The following is a 15,780-nucleotide window of genomic DNA, read 5'->3' as shown; positions in this document are numbered from 1 at the left end:
GACCTTTAGCGTAAAAAGCACGATGCGGAACAACAAACCGCTTTAACAAGCTCTTCTCAAGCTATTCTCCCTGATCTTTCTTACAGAAGGATTCAAAGCTTGTTTCATGTGCTACCAGTCAAGAGCGTCCGCTAGTCAGGGACAGTGAGGTTATTTATTGTGAACTGTCTTTGCCTCTCTAGGGAGTGTGGGACGGTAGCGTCCCACCTGGCCAACATCCGGTGAAGTTGCAGAGAGCAAATTTCAAATTAAATTGCTATAAATATTTAACTTTCATGAAATCACAAGTGTAATACATCAAAATAAAGCTTAACTTGTTGTTAATCCAGCCGCCGTGTCAGTTTTCAAAAAGGCTTTACGGCGAAAGCAAACCATGCGATTATCTTAGGACAGCGCTCAGCACACAAAACATTACATACAGTTACCAGCCAAGTAGATGAGTCACGAATGTCAGAAATAGCAATAAAATTAATCACTTACCTTTGATCTTCGTATGGTTGCACTCAAGACTCCCAGTTACACAATAAATGTTTGTTTTGTTCGGTAAAGTATATCCAAAAACCTCAATTTTGTTAGAGCGTTTTGTTCAGTAATCCAAAGGCTCAAATGCGGTCACAACAGGCAGACGAAAATTCCAAATAGTACCGGTAAAGTTCGTAGAAACATGTCAAACGATGTTTATAATCAATCCTCAGGTTTTTAGCCTAAATTATCGATAATATTTCAACCGGACAATAGCGTCGTCAATATAAAATAAAAACAAGAAACGTGCGCTCTCGGTCGTGTGCAGCAAACAGCTCTGGGGACATCCCACTATCCACTCACTCAAAGTTGTCATTCTCCCTAATTTTTCAGAATAAAAGCCTGAAACAATGTCTAAAGACTGTTCACAACTAGTGGAAGCCATAGGGAATGGAATCTGGGTCCTATCCCTTTAAATGGTGGATAGGCTTTCATTGGAAAAATAGTCATTTCAAAATAATGGCACTTCCTGGATTGATTTTCATCAGGTTTTCGCCTGCCATTTCAGTTCTGTTATACTCACAGACATTATTCAAACAGTTTTAGAACCTTTTGGAGTGTTTTCTATCCAAATCAAATATGCATATCCTAGCTTCTGGGCCTGAGTAGCAGGCAGTTTTACTTTGGGCACGCTTTTCATCTGGAGGTGAAAATAGTGCCCCCTACCCTAGTGAGGTTAATAGGAATGAATAACCCAACCTGAGTTAAACATGTGGGGTACATCTGTGTGCAGTGGCCTTTAGTTTGATGGAGCCACTCCAGGCGTGACACATGGTTTTATTAAATGTCATATTACAAAATACATTGAGTTGGTAGAAGGTATGTTAACTTCCTATGCATTTCTGTAATCTTATGTAATACCATGTTATGTATTACTATTTTATTTTGTAGGGAAGCAGACGCTCACGTGGTGTGGCTAGCAATGTGGTCTATGAGGATATGAGTTCTCTGGTCAATCTCCTGCATTCAGAAGTGGGACAGGCATTGCGTGTGCACGACAGCACATTTCTCTGGTTCATCCCCTTTGTGAAATCTGTTATGGACCTTGACGAACACAGCGTCCTATACATTACTGAGGTTGTCCACTACCTATGTGGGGAGATCAGCACAGACCTCCCGACGCCCCAGGTTTGCATATGTGACAAGGTCACAGAGTTCTTCACTCTTATTCTGGTCCATATCATCGAATTGCACCTGGGGAGTGGCCGCATGAACATGCTCTATTACTGCGCTCCCAAGTGGGTGGGCGTGTTGGTGAAATGTTCCACCCTGCCTGGTGACGCTTTCGTCCATACCTCGGAAGGTCCAGTTTCTCACTCAGTGTCTTCCACATCCTCCTTAAGGGTCAGTGTGCCCCGAAAGGCCTCTACTAGCAGGGCTGTTCCACAGGCATGCATGCATATCATCCGGTCCCTGCTGAAGGAAGGGACCAGGCTGAACCCCAACAGCAAGTGCCACCACTTCCTGAACCGTCTGAACAAGCACCTCAGAGAAGGGCAACAGAGGGAGTGGAAGCTGATTAGGTCGGAGATTCAGGAGCTTCAGATCTGTCTGAAGGACTATGTCAAGATGATGATGAACAGGCCAACCATAAGTACTTCTCCACCTGAACCGCTGGCCATTGAGGCAGGGCCTGTGGCACCAACCACACCACCACTTCAGTCAAGCAATGACCCCTCGGGACCTAGCAGCTTAGCTGAATTTAACCCTCCTATAAAACGGGAAGGGTTGTGGGATGATGTCGAAGGCAGTACATCTGGTGGTGGGGATTCTAATGGAGTTCAGAGTGGGTGGGACATAGACCTAGCGTTGCTGAAAAAGGAGCCCCTAACCCCTGAAGAGGAGTTTGTAGAGCCGACTAATGATTCTAGACCAACCCAAGACAACGTAACTTCCTTGAGGGCAGATCCAGAGAAAATACAGGTGATCAAATCCAGACTCGGCCAGCTTATGACCAAGAAGTCCAATTCTGAGAGAGCCAGGCCCTCTGTAGGGCTCAGTGAATTCGGTAAAGAGAAACCTGAAAATCTGTTGACCAGCCGTAGAGAGGAGGCATCCAACCTCCACGGCATTAGCCGGCCCCCCCCATGCCTCCAAGAATCCGTGGACAATGTGCCCCTCTCTGTTTTAAAAAGTAATCTTAAAGGGAAAGAAGGCTCCAAATCCTCACGAGATCGGAGTAAAGGAAACTCGAGACAATTTGACCGACCACAATCTCCACCAAAGTCAACTTCTGATGTAATTGTTATATCTGATGACGAGGCTACATTAGATGTTGTTAGAGCAAGAAGTACTGAGTGTTTTTCTGAGACCTCCCAAATAAAAAATGAACCAGATGCCTCTGACCAGAATCCTAGTCCCTGGCGTGATTACGATGGAGACATGAGTGAGTCTCAGGTGTTTGAATTTGAAACACAGGAAGATATGGCCTCTGCCTGGTCCAACAGAGATTCGGAAAGTAACATACCACCCGAAAAGCTCAAAGAAGATAGCCCTGTCAGTCCAACTTCAAGAGAGCCTTTATCAAGCTGGGAATGTGATACACAACCGATCTATGACGAGGATATCGAAAGAGCCTGTCAGCAGGTTGAGAAGGAGCTTGAGAAGCCTAAGACCCCACCTCAAGGGCTCAAACGGGCCATTGTTGTCAAAAAAAGAAATCTTCTTGTTGATGCAAAACCATTGGCCTCCAAGTGCCTGAGCAAGAAACCTACGGTGGTAGAAAAACTAATCAAAGAGCCTGTGAAGGATGCTCCTCATGCAGTCACACCGCCATTGAGAAATTGCAGTTCAACGGTACGTTCAAACAGACTGGAAACTGAGACACACTTTTCCTTAACCACATCAGCCATCTCACGCAAAACGTCATTAACTCCAGCCATTGTCCCTCCTAAAAAAGTCAGAAAAGCCACAGAGCCTGTGTCCACAGCTGAGAAGCTTGGCCTTAAGAAGAAGGTGCGAAAGGCCTTTGATCTCTCCCAGGGATCACGTGATATTGTTGGTGATCTGAGGCACCACGGCGCTACAGTCAATGTCCCACAGGCCAAGAAGCCTACCCGACAGACCAAGAGGTCGAAGGTGACCTTCCCTCAGAAGAGAGTGGTCAAAGGGAGTAACAATAAGCTGTTCCAGTTCTTCAGGCAGAGCAAGCAGGCATTGGGAGCCGGAATCTCTGCAAAGGCAGAGCCAATGAAGAGAAATCCAAAAAAGATTGATGAAATTCAAACTCCCAGTTTTGTTACAGAGGAGGACGATGAAGATGAGGACCTGCAGTGTTCCCAGCTAGATCCTACCCGTCATGAGGAACAGCTGACGGTCAATTGCAGCTCTCAAAGAGCCAATGAGAACAAACCAGCACCCTCCAATACAGTGAGTAGTGTGGTGTCCAACATGGACAGGCAGATCTCTCCATACTTTCAAAGGAATGATGATGTCACACCTGGACCTTCTGGTCAAGTCCCCAAAAGCAATGAAGGTGAAGATTATGATGCAGAATGGATGTACCTCACCCAAATGGAGCCAACTGAAATGGAGATGTGCTCGCAGATGGAGGAGGAGGAAGAAGAGTTATTCTACACACAGCGGGACCCTGTAGACATGGACATTGACGCAGACAGCCAGATGCCCTTTGAGGAAAAAGGAGGGTCTTCAGACTGGACATGGCCTAAACAGGCAAACAAAGGGCAAGAGGCTCCACTTGCCACACAGACTTTTAAGAAACCGCATACTCCGCCACCCTCGCGCTCTAGCTTGACTCAGGATGATGATCGCTTGTTCCTGAAACCAGGAATGTCTCCTATGTCGGTTAAAAAGGCCAAGCCGTCCACCACCAAGATCTACGCAACCTCAAGCTCCAGGAGTGCCTCCTTGGTGCAAGAGATGGAGAGGACTGCCAATGCTCCATTGTCGGCTTCTTCTGCCCCTGCTGGAAGAGGTAGGCCTGCCCGGCCAGTTGTGCCTGCCCGGCCAGTTGTGCCAGCACGAAGTCCCTGTGTACGACAACCACCTCCTTATCCAGAGGTTGGTCAGTCTCTTCCACTGAATCGACTCCTATACAAACCCATTGCACCACAACTACCACCTAAACCCAATCCACCAAAACAACCACCACCCAGACCTGAACAAAACATCCCCCGTCCACCTGGCCAGCCCCTCCGCCCTATCCAGCACAGCAACATAGGTTCCACCCCCCAGCCCTCCACCTCCAGGCACTATGGCCCTTCCCGAAGTCAGATGCCCAACCCAGAGGTTGGCTTCAGATTTGACCCCAACTACCTAATTCAACACATCCTGAAATGGACCTTTGATATGTTCAGTAACTACAAGCAGTTTGGTATACCCTCTGAGGTATGTGAGTTACCGTTGATGGAAGTAGGCTTCAGCTTCAGCTCTTATGATGAATACTACAAGACCTTTTACCCCCTGCTTCTCACCAACACTTTCGAGGAGGTGAGTAGTCAATTTGTTACGGAATAGATTGTGTAACTCGTAACTCTGATATGGTGCATTTAGGCTGTAGGCAACTGAGAAGAATGGTCAGTCTAGCATTACAAAGGTATTTGACGTTTTGACAAATTTTAGTTGTGAGTAATGAGTCACAACAGTTTTTAATGGCAATCTCTTGGAGTTGATATTTTCTATTAAGGTCAAATTCTCTTCTCATCAAAGCTTGCAGGTGAATGGCTAAAGAACAAGGAATCAGGAAAGGTGATAACTCAGAATTTAAAAGTTGTCGCACACGAGTACAGCCACAGTGTTTGGAATGTCAGTTTTACAGGTAAGCTTAAGTAACCAATTTTTTTTATATTGTTTATGCTAACCATTTAAAAACAACAATGCTTGAAGCTTGCACTAGAATCTACATACTGTAAACAGTTGTTAATTGTGACGTTGTACCAAAGCTGAGCCACGTAACGAACCTATTTTTTTCAGCGAGCATTACTGCCAGTGATGACTCCCGTCAGATGTACCCTAGGGAGGAGGACCTGGTCATTCTGTGGCTGCCCCAGAATACAGGTGCTTACCCATGGCATGAGCAGGGCTTCTTGGATCCCCAAGAACAATTTGGCTATGTGCAGAGATCCAATGTCTGCAACGGAGGTGTGGGTGAGTACATTTGTGTGTAAGATGCCAGGAAGTGATAGGCTTACTGAGGGAAGGGGATTGTAATTGCTATGGAAAGACAAGTTGAATAGAAAAAAATGTAAATCAACATAAATTCTTAAATTGATAGTATGAGATTTTGGCAATTCATTTATCCTTAACTTCTGCTGTATGCGATTTTATAACTTAAAAAAAAAAAAAATGGTTCAAGGACATCTGGTGTATAAGAAGCAATTATTGGTGCCATGATTGTCCATTCGGGAAGTATTTTGTGGTTTTGATGTCTTCGCTATTAGTCTGCAATGTAGACAATAGTAAAAGTAAAGAAACCCTTGAATGAGTAGGTGTCAACTTTTGACTGGTACTGTATATACCCACAGGGCATTTGGAAAGTATTCAGACCCCTTCACTTTCTCCACGTGTTGCTACATTACAGCCTTATTCTAAAATGTATGAATTAGTTTTTTCCCCCTCAATTCTCACACACTACCCCATAATGACAAAGTAAAAACAGGTTTTTAGAAATGTTTGCAGAAGTATTAAAATTACGCAACTGAAATATTACATTTACATACGTTTTCAGACCCATGACTCAGTACTTTGTTGAAGCACCTTTGGCAGCAATTGCAGCCTTGTCTTCTTGGTTATGACGCTACAAGCTTGGCACATCTGTGTTTGGGAAGTTTCTCCCATTCTTCTCCGCAGATCATTTCAAGCTATGTCAGGTTGGATGGGTAGCGTCACTGCACAGTTATGTTCAGGTCTCCCCAGAGATGTTCGATAGGGTTCAAGTCTGGGCTCTGGCTGGGCCACTCAAGGACATTCAGAGACAACCTGAAGCTACTTGTGTGTTGTCTTGGCTGTGTTCTTAGGGTCATTTTCCTGTTGGATGGTAAGCCTTCGCCCCAGTCTGAGGTCCTGAGCACTCTAGAGCAGGTTTTCATCAAGGATCTCGCTGTACTTTGATCCGTTCATCTTGCCCTCGATCCTGACTCGTCTCCCAGTCCCTGATGCTGAAAAACATTCCCACAGCATGATGATGCTGCAACCACCATGCTTCACCATAGGGATGGTATTGGCCAGGTGATGAGCGGTGCCTGGTTTCCTCCAGACGTGGCGCTTGCATTCAGAGTTCAATCTTGGTTTCATCAGACCAGAGAATCTTGTTTCTCATGGTCAGAGTCCTTTAGGTGCCTTTTGGTGAACACCAAGCGGGCTATCGTGCCATTTACTGAGTGTCTTCTGTCTGGCCACTCTACCATATAGGCCTGATTGGAGGTGGGCTGCTGAGATGGTTGTCCTCCTGGAAGGTTCTCTCATCTCCACAGACGAGCTCTGTCAGTGACCATCAGGTTATTGGTCACCTCCCTGACCAAGGCCCTTGTCCTCCGATTGCTCAGTTTTGCCAGGTGGCTAGCTCTAGGAAAAGCTCCGGCGCATCCTGTTGATCATCTTTGATTTCTACAACTTTTTATTTTTTATTTTCTCCCCAATTTTTCGTGGTATCCAATCGCTAGTAATTACTATCTTGTCTCATCGCTACAACTCCCGTACGGGCTCGGGAGAGACTAAGGTCGAAAGCCACGCGTCCTCCGAAGCACAACCCAACCAAGCCGCACTGCTTCTTAACACAGCGCGCCTCCAACCCAGAAGCCAGCCGCACCAATGTGTCGGAGGAAACACCGTGCAGCTGGCCCCCTTTGTTAGCGCGCACTGCGCCCGGCCCGCCACAGGAGTCGCTGGAGCGCGATGAGACAAGGATATTCCTACCGGCCAAACCCTCCCTAACCCGGACGACGGTAGCCCAATTGTGCGTCGCTCCACGGACCTCCCGGTCGCGGCCGGCTGCGACAGAGCCTGGGCGCGAACCCAGAGACGCTGGACCACTAGACCACTGCGCCACCCGGGAGGCCGATGTTTCTACAACTTGATTGGAATCCACCTGTGGTAAATTCAATTGATAGGACATGATTTGGAAAATCACACATCTGTCTGTATAAGGTCCCACAGTTGGCAGTGCATGTCAGAGAAAAAAACAAGCGATGAGGTCGAAGGAATTATCCGTAGAGCACTGAGACAGGATTGTGTCTCGGCACACATCTGGGAAAGAGTACCAAAACTTTGCTTCAGCATTGAAGGTCCCCAAGTACACAGTGGCCTCATCATCATTCTTAAATGGAAGAACCACTAAGACTCTTCCTACATATAGCCGCCCGGCCAAAATGAGTAATCGGAGGACAAGGGCAGGGAGGTGACGAAGAACCCGATGGTCACTCTGACAGAGTTCCTTTGTGGAGATGGTTGTCCTTCTGGAAGATTCTCCGCAGCACTCCACCAATCAGGCCTTTATGGTAGAGTGGCCAGACGGAAGCCACTCCTCAGTAAATGGCACATGACAGCCGCTTGGAGTTTGCCAAAAGGCACCGAAAGGACTCCGACCTTGATTAACAAGATTCTCTGGTCTGAAATCAGAATCGAACTCCTTGACCTAAATGACAAGCGTCACGTCTGGAGTAAACCTGGCACCATCCCTACGGTGAAGCATTGTGGCGGCAGCATCATGCTGTGGGGATGTTTTTCAGCTGCAGAGACTGGGAGATTCTTCAGGATCGAGGGAAAGATGAATGGAGGAAAATACAGAGATCCTTGATAACCTGCTCCAGAGCGCTCAGACTTCAGACTGGGGCAACGGTTCGCCTTCCAACAGGACAATGACCCTAAGCACACAGGCAAGACAACGCAGGAGTGGCTTCGGGACTCAAAAGTCTCAATGTCCTTGAGTGGCCTGGCCCCAGCCCGGACTTCAAATTTATTTATATAGCCCTTCGTACATCAGCTGATATCTCGAAGTGCTGTACAGAAACCCAGCCTAAAACCCCAAACAGCAAGCAATGCAGGTGTAGAAGCACGGTGGCTGGGAGAAACTCCCTAGAAAGGCCAAAACCTAGGAAGAAACCTAGAGAGGAACCAGGCTATTAGGGGTGGCCAGTCCTCTTCTGGCTGTGCCGGGTGGAGATTGTAACAGAACATGGCCAAGATGTTCAAATGTTCATAAATGACCAGCATGGTCAAATAATAATCACAGTAGTTGTCGAGGGTGCAGGAAGTCAGCACCTCAGCAGTAAATGTCAGTTGGCTTTTCATAGCCGATCATTCAGAGTATCTCTACCGCTCCTGCGGTCTCTAGAGAGTTGAAAACAGCAGGTCTGGGACAGGTAGCACATCCGGTGAACAGGTCAGGGTTCCATAGCCGCAGGCAGAACAGTTGAAACTGGAGCAGCAGCACGGCCAGGTGGACTGGGGACAGCAAGGAGTCATCATGCCAGGTAGTCCTGAGGCATGGTCCTAGGGCTCAGGTCCTCCGAGAGAGAAAGAAAGAGAGAATTAGAGAGAGCATACTTAAATTCACACAGGACACCGGATAAGACAGGAGAAGTACTCCAGATATAACAAACTGACCCTAGCCCCCGACACATAAACTACTGCAGCATAAATACTGGAGGCTGAGACGGGAGGGGTCAGGAGACACTGTGGCCCCATCCGATGATACTCCCGGGCAGGGCCAAACAGGAAGAATACTTGAACCCCAGAGAACTGAAAATACAGTTGAAGTCAGACGTTTACATATACTTAGTTTGGAGTCATTAAGACTTGTTTTTCAACCACTCCACAAATTTCTTGTTAACCTCTCTTGGATATGTGGGACGGTAGCGTCCCACCTGGCCAACATCCGGTGAAAATGCAGAGCGCCAAATTCAAATAAATTACTATAAAAATTCAACTTTCATGAAATCACACATTCAATATACCAAATTATAGCTACACTTGTTGTTAATCCAGCCAACGTGTCATATTTCAAAAATGCTTTACGGCGAAAGCAAACAATGCTATTATCTGAGCATAGCACCCCAGCTAACAATCACAGACCATTATATTTCAACCCTCCCGGCGTGACACAAAACGCAGAAATAAAAATATAATTCATGCTTTACCTTTGACAAGCTTCTTCTGTTGGCACTCCAATATGTCTCATAAACATCACAAATGGTCCTTTTGTTCGATTAATTCCGTCAATATATATCCAAAATGTCCATTTATTTGGCGCGTTTGATCCAGAAAAGCACAGGTTCCAACTTGTACAACGTGACTACAAAATATCTCAAAAGTTACCTGTAGGCTTTGTCCAAACATTTCCAACTACTTTTGTAATACAACTTTAGGTATTTTTTTTATTTTTTAAATTTTCTTTGCTGCCCTTCAGGCCAGTGCCCAACTCTGAACCTGATGATAAAGACCCTGGGGAATGTGACGTTGGCGAACAAGCAGGCAGTGCGCTGTGATGTGGTGGGCTCCCTGGTCAGCACCTTGAGGGAGTTCAGGGCAATCTGTCTGCTCAATGGCAGCTCTATGCTCAAGCCCCTCCTGGTCCCACATGTCTCCTACTTCCAACCTGGCCCGGAGGTCATCCCCAGCCTCAACCTGCCTGTAAGAAACCTTTTGAGTAGGGAGTGTTTGGGATTTTAAAAGGAAAGTTATTCCTTTGTGGAACTATTGGATAACCAAGTACTGAGGATTTGTGACTTTACTTTTAAGTCTGACATGACGAATTGTTTTTGTTTAATTTGAGGTGGCCCTTACATGTGTAAAAATGGCCTTGTATACATGTAAACAGTATGTCTGTATGATGTGTTTGGCCCAGGATTACAACCTAGACCAGGTGAGGGCGGTGAGAACCGGTTTGTCCGTCATCAGGAATCAGCAACCCACCCCAAAAATCTGCTTGATACACGGACCCCCAGGAACGGGAAAGAGCAAAACCATCGTGGGCCTGCTGCAAAAGCTGTTCTCTGAGGTACGCTGTTTGCTTTGTTTCTGGACACTGTGTTTTGTTGTTCAACCCTGGGCTAAGGTCATTAGACACAAGGAGACATTTTCAAGAACAAATTAACTTTTCTTTTGCTCTAGTGTTTTTTAGTGTTTTTCTTTCCTATTGCACAACCTTGGATTAAAGGCATTGTGAAATTCTAACTTTCATATAATTCCCAGTGTTCCCCTCATTCTCATAACCATCTCCAGGGAGTACAGAGCATGGCTCCTCCAGGGAGCAGGCAATCTGAACCCCGCCGCATGAGGGTCCTCCTGTGTGCCCCGTCCAACGCCGCCATCGACAACCTGATGAAGAAGATTATCCCAGTCTTCAAGGAGAAGTGCAAGAACATCCAGGGTACGCTACCTCAACTATGGAAATCCTCAAAAATTGGTGAACTGAATAGATGAATGAAATATGCCTATTTGGAAAAATTAAATGGGTAAAAAGTTACAAGGCAATTGAACCACAAATGATTGTTTCACGGAACTGATATGGTGAAGTTGACATTGTCCTGGATGGCTTTCTTAAAGGTAACTGTGGGGACATCAATCTGGTGAGGCTTGGGAACGAAAGGACCATCTCCAAGAATTTAAAACCTTTTAGCCTGGACAGTCAGGTGAAAAACAAAACACGTGAGTCTGGAGAGCGTGCGCGGGCACAAGTATGCATGCACCTTCCTCAAATCACCTCAATAAAAAAACACGTGTTTTGTCCCTTTTCACCTGCAGAAAAGGCCCTAATGTCACAGGACTCAGACATCCACCGGCACATAGCGCAGCTGGACGAGAGCATAGACAAGATCTCCAAGATGTTGCCAAAACTGCAAAAGAAAGAGGAAATGGTACATGCATGCTTCCCCCAGCAGAGGCTACCAGAAGGCTGGCCACACCTACAGTTACCCAAATCTCCTGTTCTACGCTGTGGGCTCTTACTTTAATTATGGGCCTCTGTTCAGACGCGTTTACAGTCGACATGGGTTCGAATCCAACCCACTGCCCTTTCACTCACCCTCTTTCAATCTCCCCTATCTTTCCAACACTATCTCTTCAATTAGAAATGGCAAAAGGAGTGGGATTGTCCCACTCCTTAAAATACTTTTAAAAATATGATGGAATGGCATGTTTTTACATTTTTCTGCTTTTCACGATTTCTCTCTTCCTGCGTCTTCCATTGGCTGGTGTGTAGTACCATGAGCTGGCAATGCAGAAGTCCAGACTACTCCAAGAGAGACAGAAACTCAGCTCCCAACTCAAACAAGTAAGGCCCTCAATCACATGACCATTATATACACTATGTCAAAAGATTTAGAACACCTACTCATTCAAGGGTTTTTCTTGGTTTGCGATTCTCTACATTGTAGAATAATAGTGAAGATATCAACACTATGAAATAACACATATGGAATCATGTAGTAACCAAAAAAGTGTTAAATCAAAATATATTTGAGTTTCTTCAAATAGCCACCCTTTGCCTTGATGACAGCTTTGCACACTCTTGGCTTTCTCAACCAGATTCATGAGGTAGTCACCTGAAATGCATTTCAGTTAACCTCTAATGCCTCCCAAACCCGGATCCGGGAGCACCCCCATCAGTAGAAAAGCTACTAGCATAACCTAGCATAGCGTCACAAGTAAATACTAGCATCTAAATATCATTAAATCAAAAGTCCAAGACACCAGATGAAAGATACACATCTTGTGAATCCAGACATCATTTCTGATTTTTAAAATGTTTTACAGGGAAGACACAATATGTAAATCTATTAGCTAACCACGTTAGCAAAAGACACCACTTTTTTTACTCCAACTATTTTTTACTCCATCAGTAGCTATCACAAATTCGACCAAATAAAGATATAAATAGCCACTAACCAAGAAAAAACTTCATCAGATGACAGTCTGATAACATATTTATTGTATAGCATATGTTTTGTTAGAAAAATGTGCATATTTCAGGTATAAATCATAGTTTACCATTGCAGCCACCATCACAACTCGACTAGAATAACTACAGAGAGCAACGTGTATTACCTAATTACTCATCATAAAACATTTCTTAAAAATACACAGCGTACAGCAATTGAAAGACACAGATCTTGTGAATCCAGACAATATTTCAGATTTTTTAAGTGTTTTACAGCGAAAACACAATATAGCGTTATATTAGCTTAGCACAGTAGCAAACCACACAACAGCATTGATTCCAGCCAAACATAGCGATAACGTATTCACCACCAAAATATATTAATTTTCACTAACCTTCTCAGAATTCTTCAGATGACAGTCCTGTAACATCATATTACACAATGCATATAGAGTTTGTTCGAAAATGTGCATATTTAGCGTCACAAATCGTGGTTATACAATGAAAATAGTGTCCAAATACTCAAGCAGTCTGTCCGGCGCCATCTTGGAAAGACACCTATTCTTATCGATAAGTAATCATAAACTTGACAAAAAAATACAGATTGGACAGCAAATGAAAGATAAATTAGTTCTTAATGCAATCGCTGAATTACATTTTTAAAATTAACGTTGCTGCGCAATACAGGGTGCGATAACGCAAGGCTACACTGCAAGTAATGGCGTCTTATGCATTTGACTATTTTCAACAGAACAATGAATTATCAGCATAAATAGTTCTTACTTTTTGATGACCTCGCATCAGAATCTTGGGATAGGTGTCCTTTGTCCAAAAGAATCGTTGCTGGGTTGGAGAACGTCCTCTTCCACGTTGCAATTAGCAGTAAACAATGGCATGCGAAAGAGAGAGACCCAACTTTCTACAACGTCAGAAAATGAAATACCCGAAAATCGCAATATACTGACATAAACTGATATAAATCGGTTTAAAATAACAAGATTATGATGTCTTTAAAGCCTATATCGAATAAAAACAGAGCCGGATATATCTAGGAGCTAAAACCAGAGCTTCTAAAACGACATGCCAAGACCCTCTGCGTCAGCGCGAAGATCCAAAAGGAGGGACACATCGATTCCAATCAATTTATAGACTTTCGGCTCTGCGTAGAGACTCCATTTCAAGGCCCTCTATTCGCTGACACCCAGGGGAAGGCGTATGCAGTGCATCTCAACCAATAGAAGACAGGGAGAGTTATACACAGGTCTGGGAACAGGTTGGAAAAATCTGCATTCTCAACTCCACATAGGGAAATTGCTCTAAGTCCAGTTCTGTTTCACGCACAGACATAATTCAAACGGTTTTAGAAACTAGAGAGTGTTTTCTATCCAATAGTAATAATAATATGCATATTGTACGAGCAAGAATTGAGTACGAGGCAGTTTAATTTGGGAACAAAAAAAATAAATAGTGCTAACAGCACCCCCTATTGCCAAGAAGTTAACAGGTGTGCCTTGTTAAAGGTTTTTGGAATTTCTTTCTTTCTTAACCTCTAATTCCTCCCAAACCCGGATCCGGGAGCACCCCCATCAGTAAAAAAGCTGACTAGCATAGCCTAGCATAGCGTCACAAGTAAATACTAGCATCTAAATATCATTAAATCACAAGTCCAAGACACCAGATGAACACATCTTGTGAATCCAGCCATCATTTCTGATTTTTAAAATGTTTTACAGGGAAGACACAATATGTAAATCTATTAGCTAACCACGTTAGCAAAAGACACCACTTTTTTTACTCCACCATTTTTTTACTCCATCAGTAGCTATCACAAATTCGACCAAATAAAGATATAAATAGCCACTAACCAAGAAACAACTTCATCAGATGACAGTCTGATAACATATTTATTGTATAGCATATGTTTTGTTAGAAAAATGTGCATATTTCAGGTATAAATCATAGTGTACCATTGCAGCCACCATCACAACTCTCACCAAAGCGACTAAAATAACTACAGAGAGCAACGTGAATTACCTAAATACTCATCATAAAACATTTCTGAAAAATACACAGCGTACAGCAAATGAAAGACACAGATCTTGTGAATCCAGCCAATATTTCAGATTTTTTAAGTGTTTTACAGCGAAAACACAATATAGCATTATATTAGCTTACCACAATAGCAAACATCACAACAGCATTGATTCAAGCCAAAAATAGCGATAACGTATAACCCAGCAAAATATATTAATTTTTTCACTGACCTGCTCAGAATTCTTCAGATGACAGTCCTATAACATATTACACAATGCATATAGAGTTTGTTCGAAAATGTGCATATTTAGCGGCACAAATCGTGGTTATACAATGAGAAAAGTAGCCAAGCTGCAAAGAAAATGTCAGGAGAGATCTTGGGAAAGGCACCTATTCTAATCGATAAGTAATCATAAACTTGACTAAAAAATACAGATTGGACAGCAAATGAAAGATAAATTAGTTCTTAATGCAATCGCTGTGTTAGATTTTTAAAATGAACGTTACTGCGCAATACAGCGTGCGCTAAAGCGAGACCGCACCGAAATTCATGGTGGAATTATTATTTGACATTTGTCAACATAAATACGAATTAACAGCATAAAGACTGCTTACTATTTGCTGAGCTTCCATCAGAATCTTGGGCAAGGTGTCCTTTCTCCAGAACAATCGTCTTTTGGTTGAAAGATGTCCCCTTCTCCTGTAGAAATAGCAGCTAACGCTAGCTATGTGCCGGAAAGGTGTCCAACTCCTGATAGCGCGTCACAAAGAAATCCCAGAAAATCGCAATAAACTGATATAAACTGCTATAAGTCGGTTTAACCTGTCTAGCCTCAGCGTTCCGCTAGCAGAACTCCTCCCACATTCCACTGAAAAGGCAGAGCGCGAAATTCAAAAAATATTTTTTAGAAATATTTAACTTTCACACATTAACAAGTCCAATACAGCAAATGAAAGATACACATCTTGTGAATCCAGTCAACATGTCTGATTTTTTAAAATGTTTTACAGCGAAAACACCACATATATTTATGTTAGCTCACCACCAAATACAAAGGACAGACATTTTTCACAGCACAGGTAGCATGCACAAAGCCAACCTAACTAACCAAGAACCAACCAAACTAACCAAGAAACAACTTCATCAGATGACAGTCTTATAACATGTTACACAATAAATCTATGTTTTGTTCGAAAAATGTGCATATTTGAGGTATAAATCAGTTTTACATTGCAGCTACCATCACAGCTACCGTCAAAAATAGCACCGAAGCAGCCAGAGTAAATATAGAGACCAACGTGGAATACCTAAATACTCATAAAACATTTCTGAAAAATGCATCGTGTACAGAAATGAAAGACAAGCATCTTGTGAATCCAGCCAATAT

At 43.7% G+C, this 15,780-nt stretch overlaps 1 protein-coding gene across 1 annotated transcript in view; it reads left to right on the top strand.

Annotated features, from left to right (window-relative positions):
* The window catches only part of setx (senataxin), a 59,535-nt gene that overhangs the window by 18,099 nt on the left and 25,656 nt on the right, over positions 1-15,780 (top strand). The window contains exons 9-17 of the mRNA XM_038971308.1: positions 1,414-4,971; positions 5,191-5,299; positions 5,455-5,628; positions 9,887-10,110; positions 10,325-10,477; positions 10,702-10,849; positions 11,026-11,127; positions 11,224-11,336; positions 11,681-11,752. Coding sequence (XP_038827236.1) covers positions 1,414-4,971; positions 5,191-5,299; positions 5,455-5,628; positions 9,887-10,110; positions 10,325-10,477; positions 10,702-10,849; positions 11,026-11,127; positions 11,224-11,336; positions 11,681-11,752 — 4,653 coding nt within the window. The remainder of the gene's footprint in view (positions 1-1,413; positions 4,972-5,190; positions 5,300-5,454; positions 5,629-9,886; positions 10,111-10,324; positions 10,478-10,701; positions 10,850-11,025; positions 11,128-11,223; positions 11,337-11,680; positions 11,753-15,780) is intronic.

The sequence above is a fragment of the Salvelinus namaycush genome, chromosome 31, assembly GCF_016432855.1.
Source record: "Salvelinus namaycush isolate Seneca chromosome 31, SaNama_1.0, whole genome shotgun sequence".
Lineage (NCBI taxonomy): Eukaryota > Metazoa > Chordata > Actinopteri > Salmoniformes > Salmonidae > Salvelinus > Salvelinus namaycush.
The sequence above is the reverse complement of the archived record's forward strand: the minus strand, read 5'-3'. Positions and strand labels throughout refer to the sequence as shown.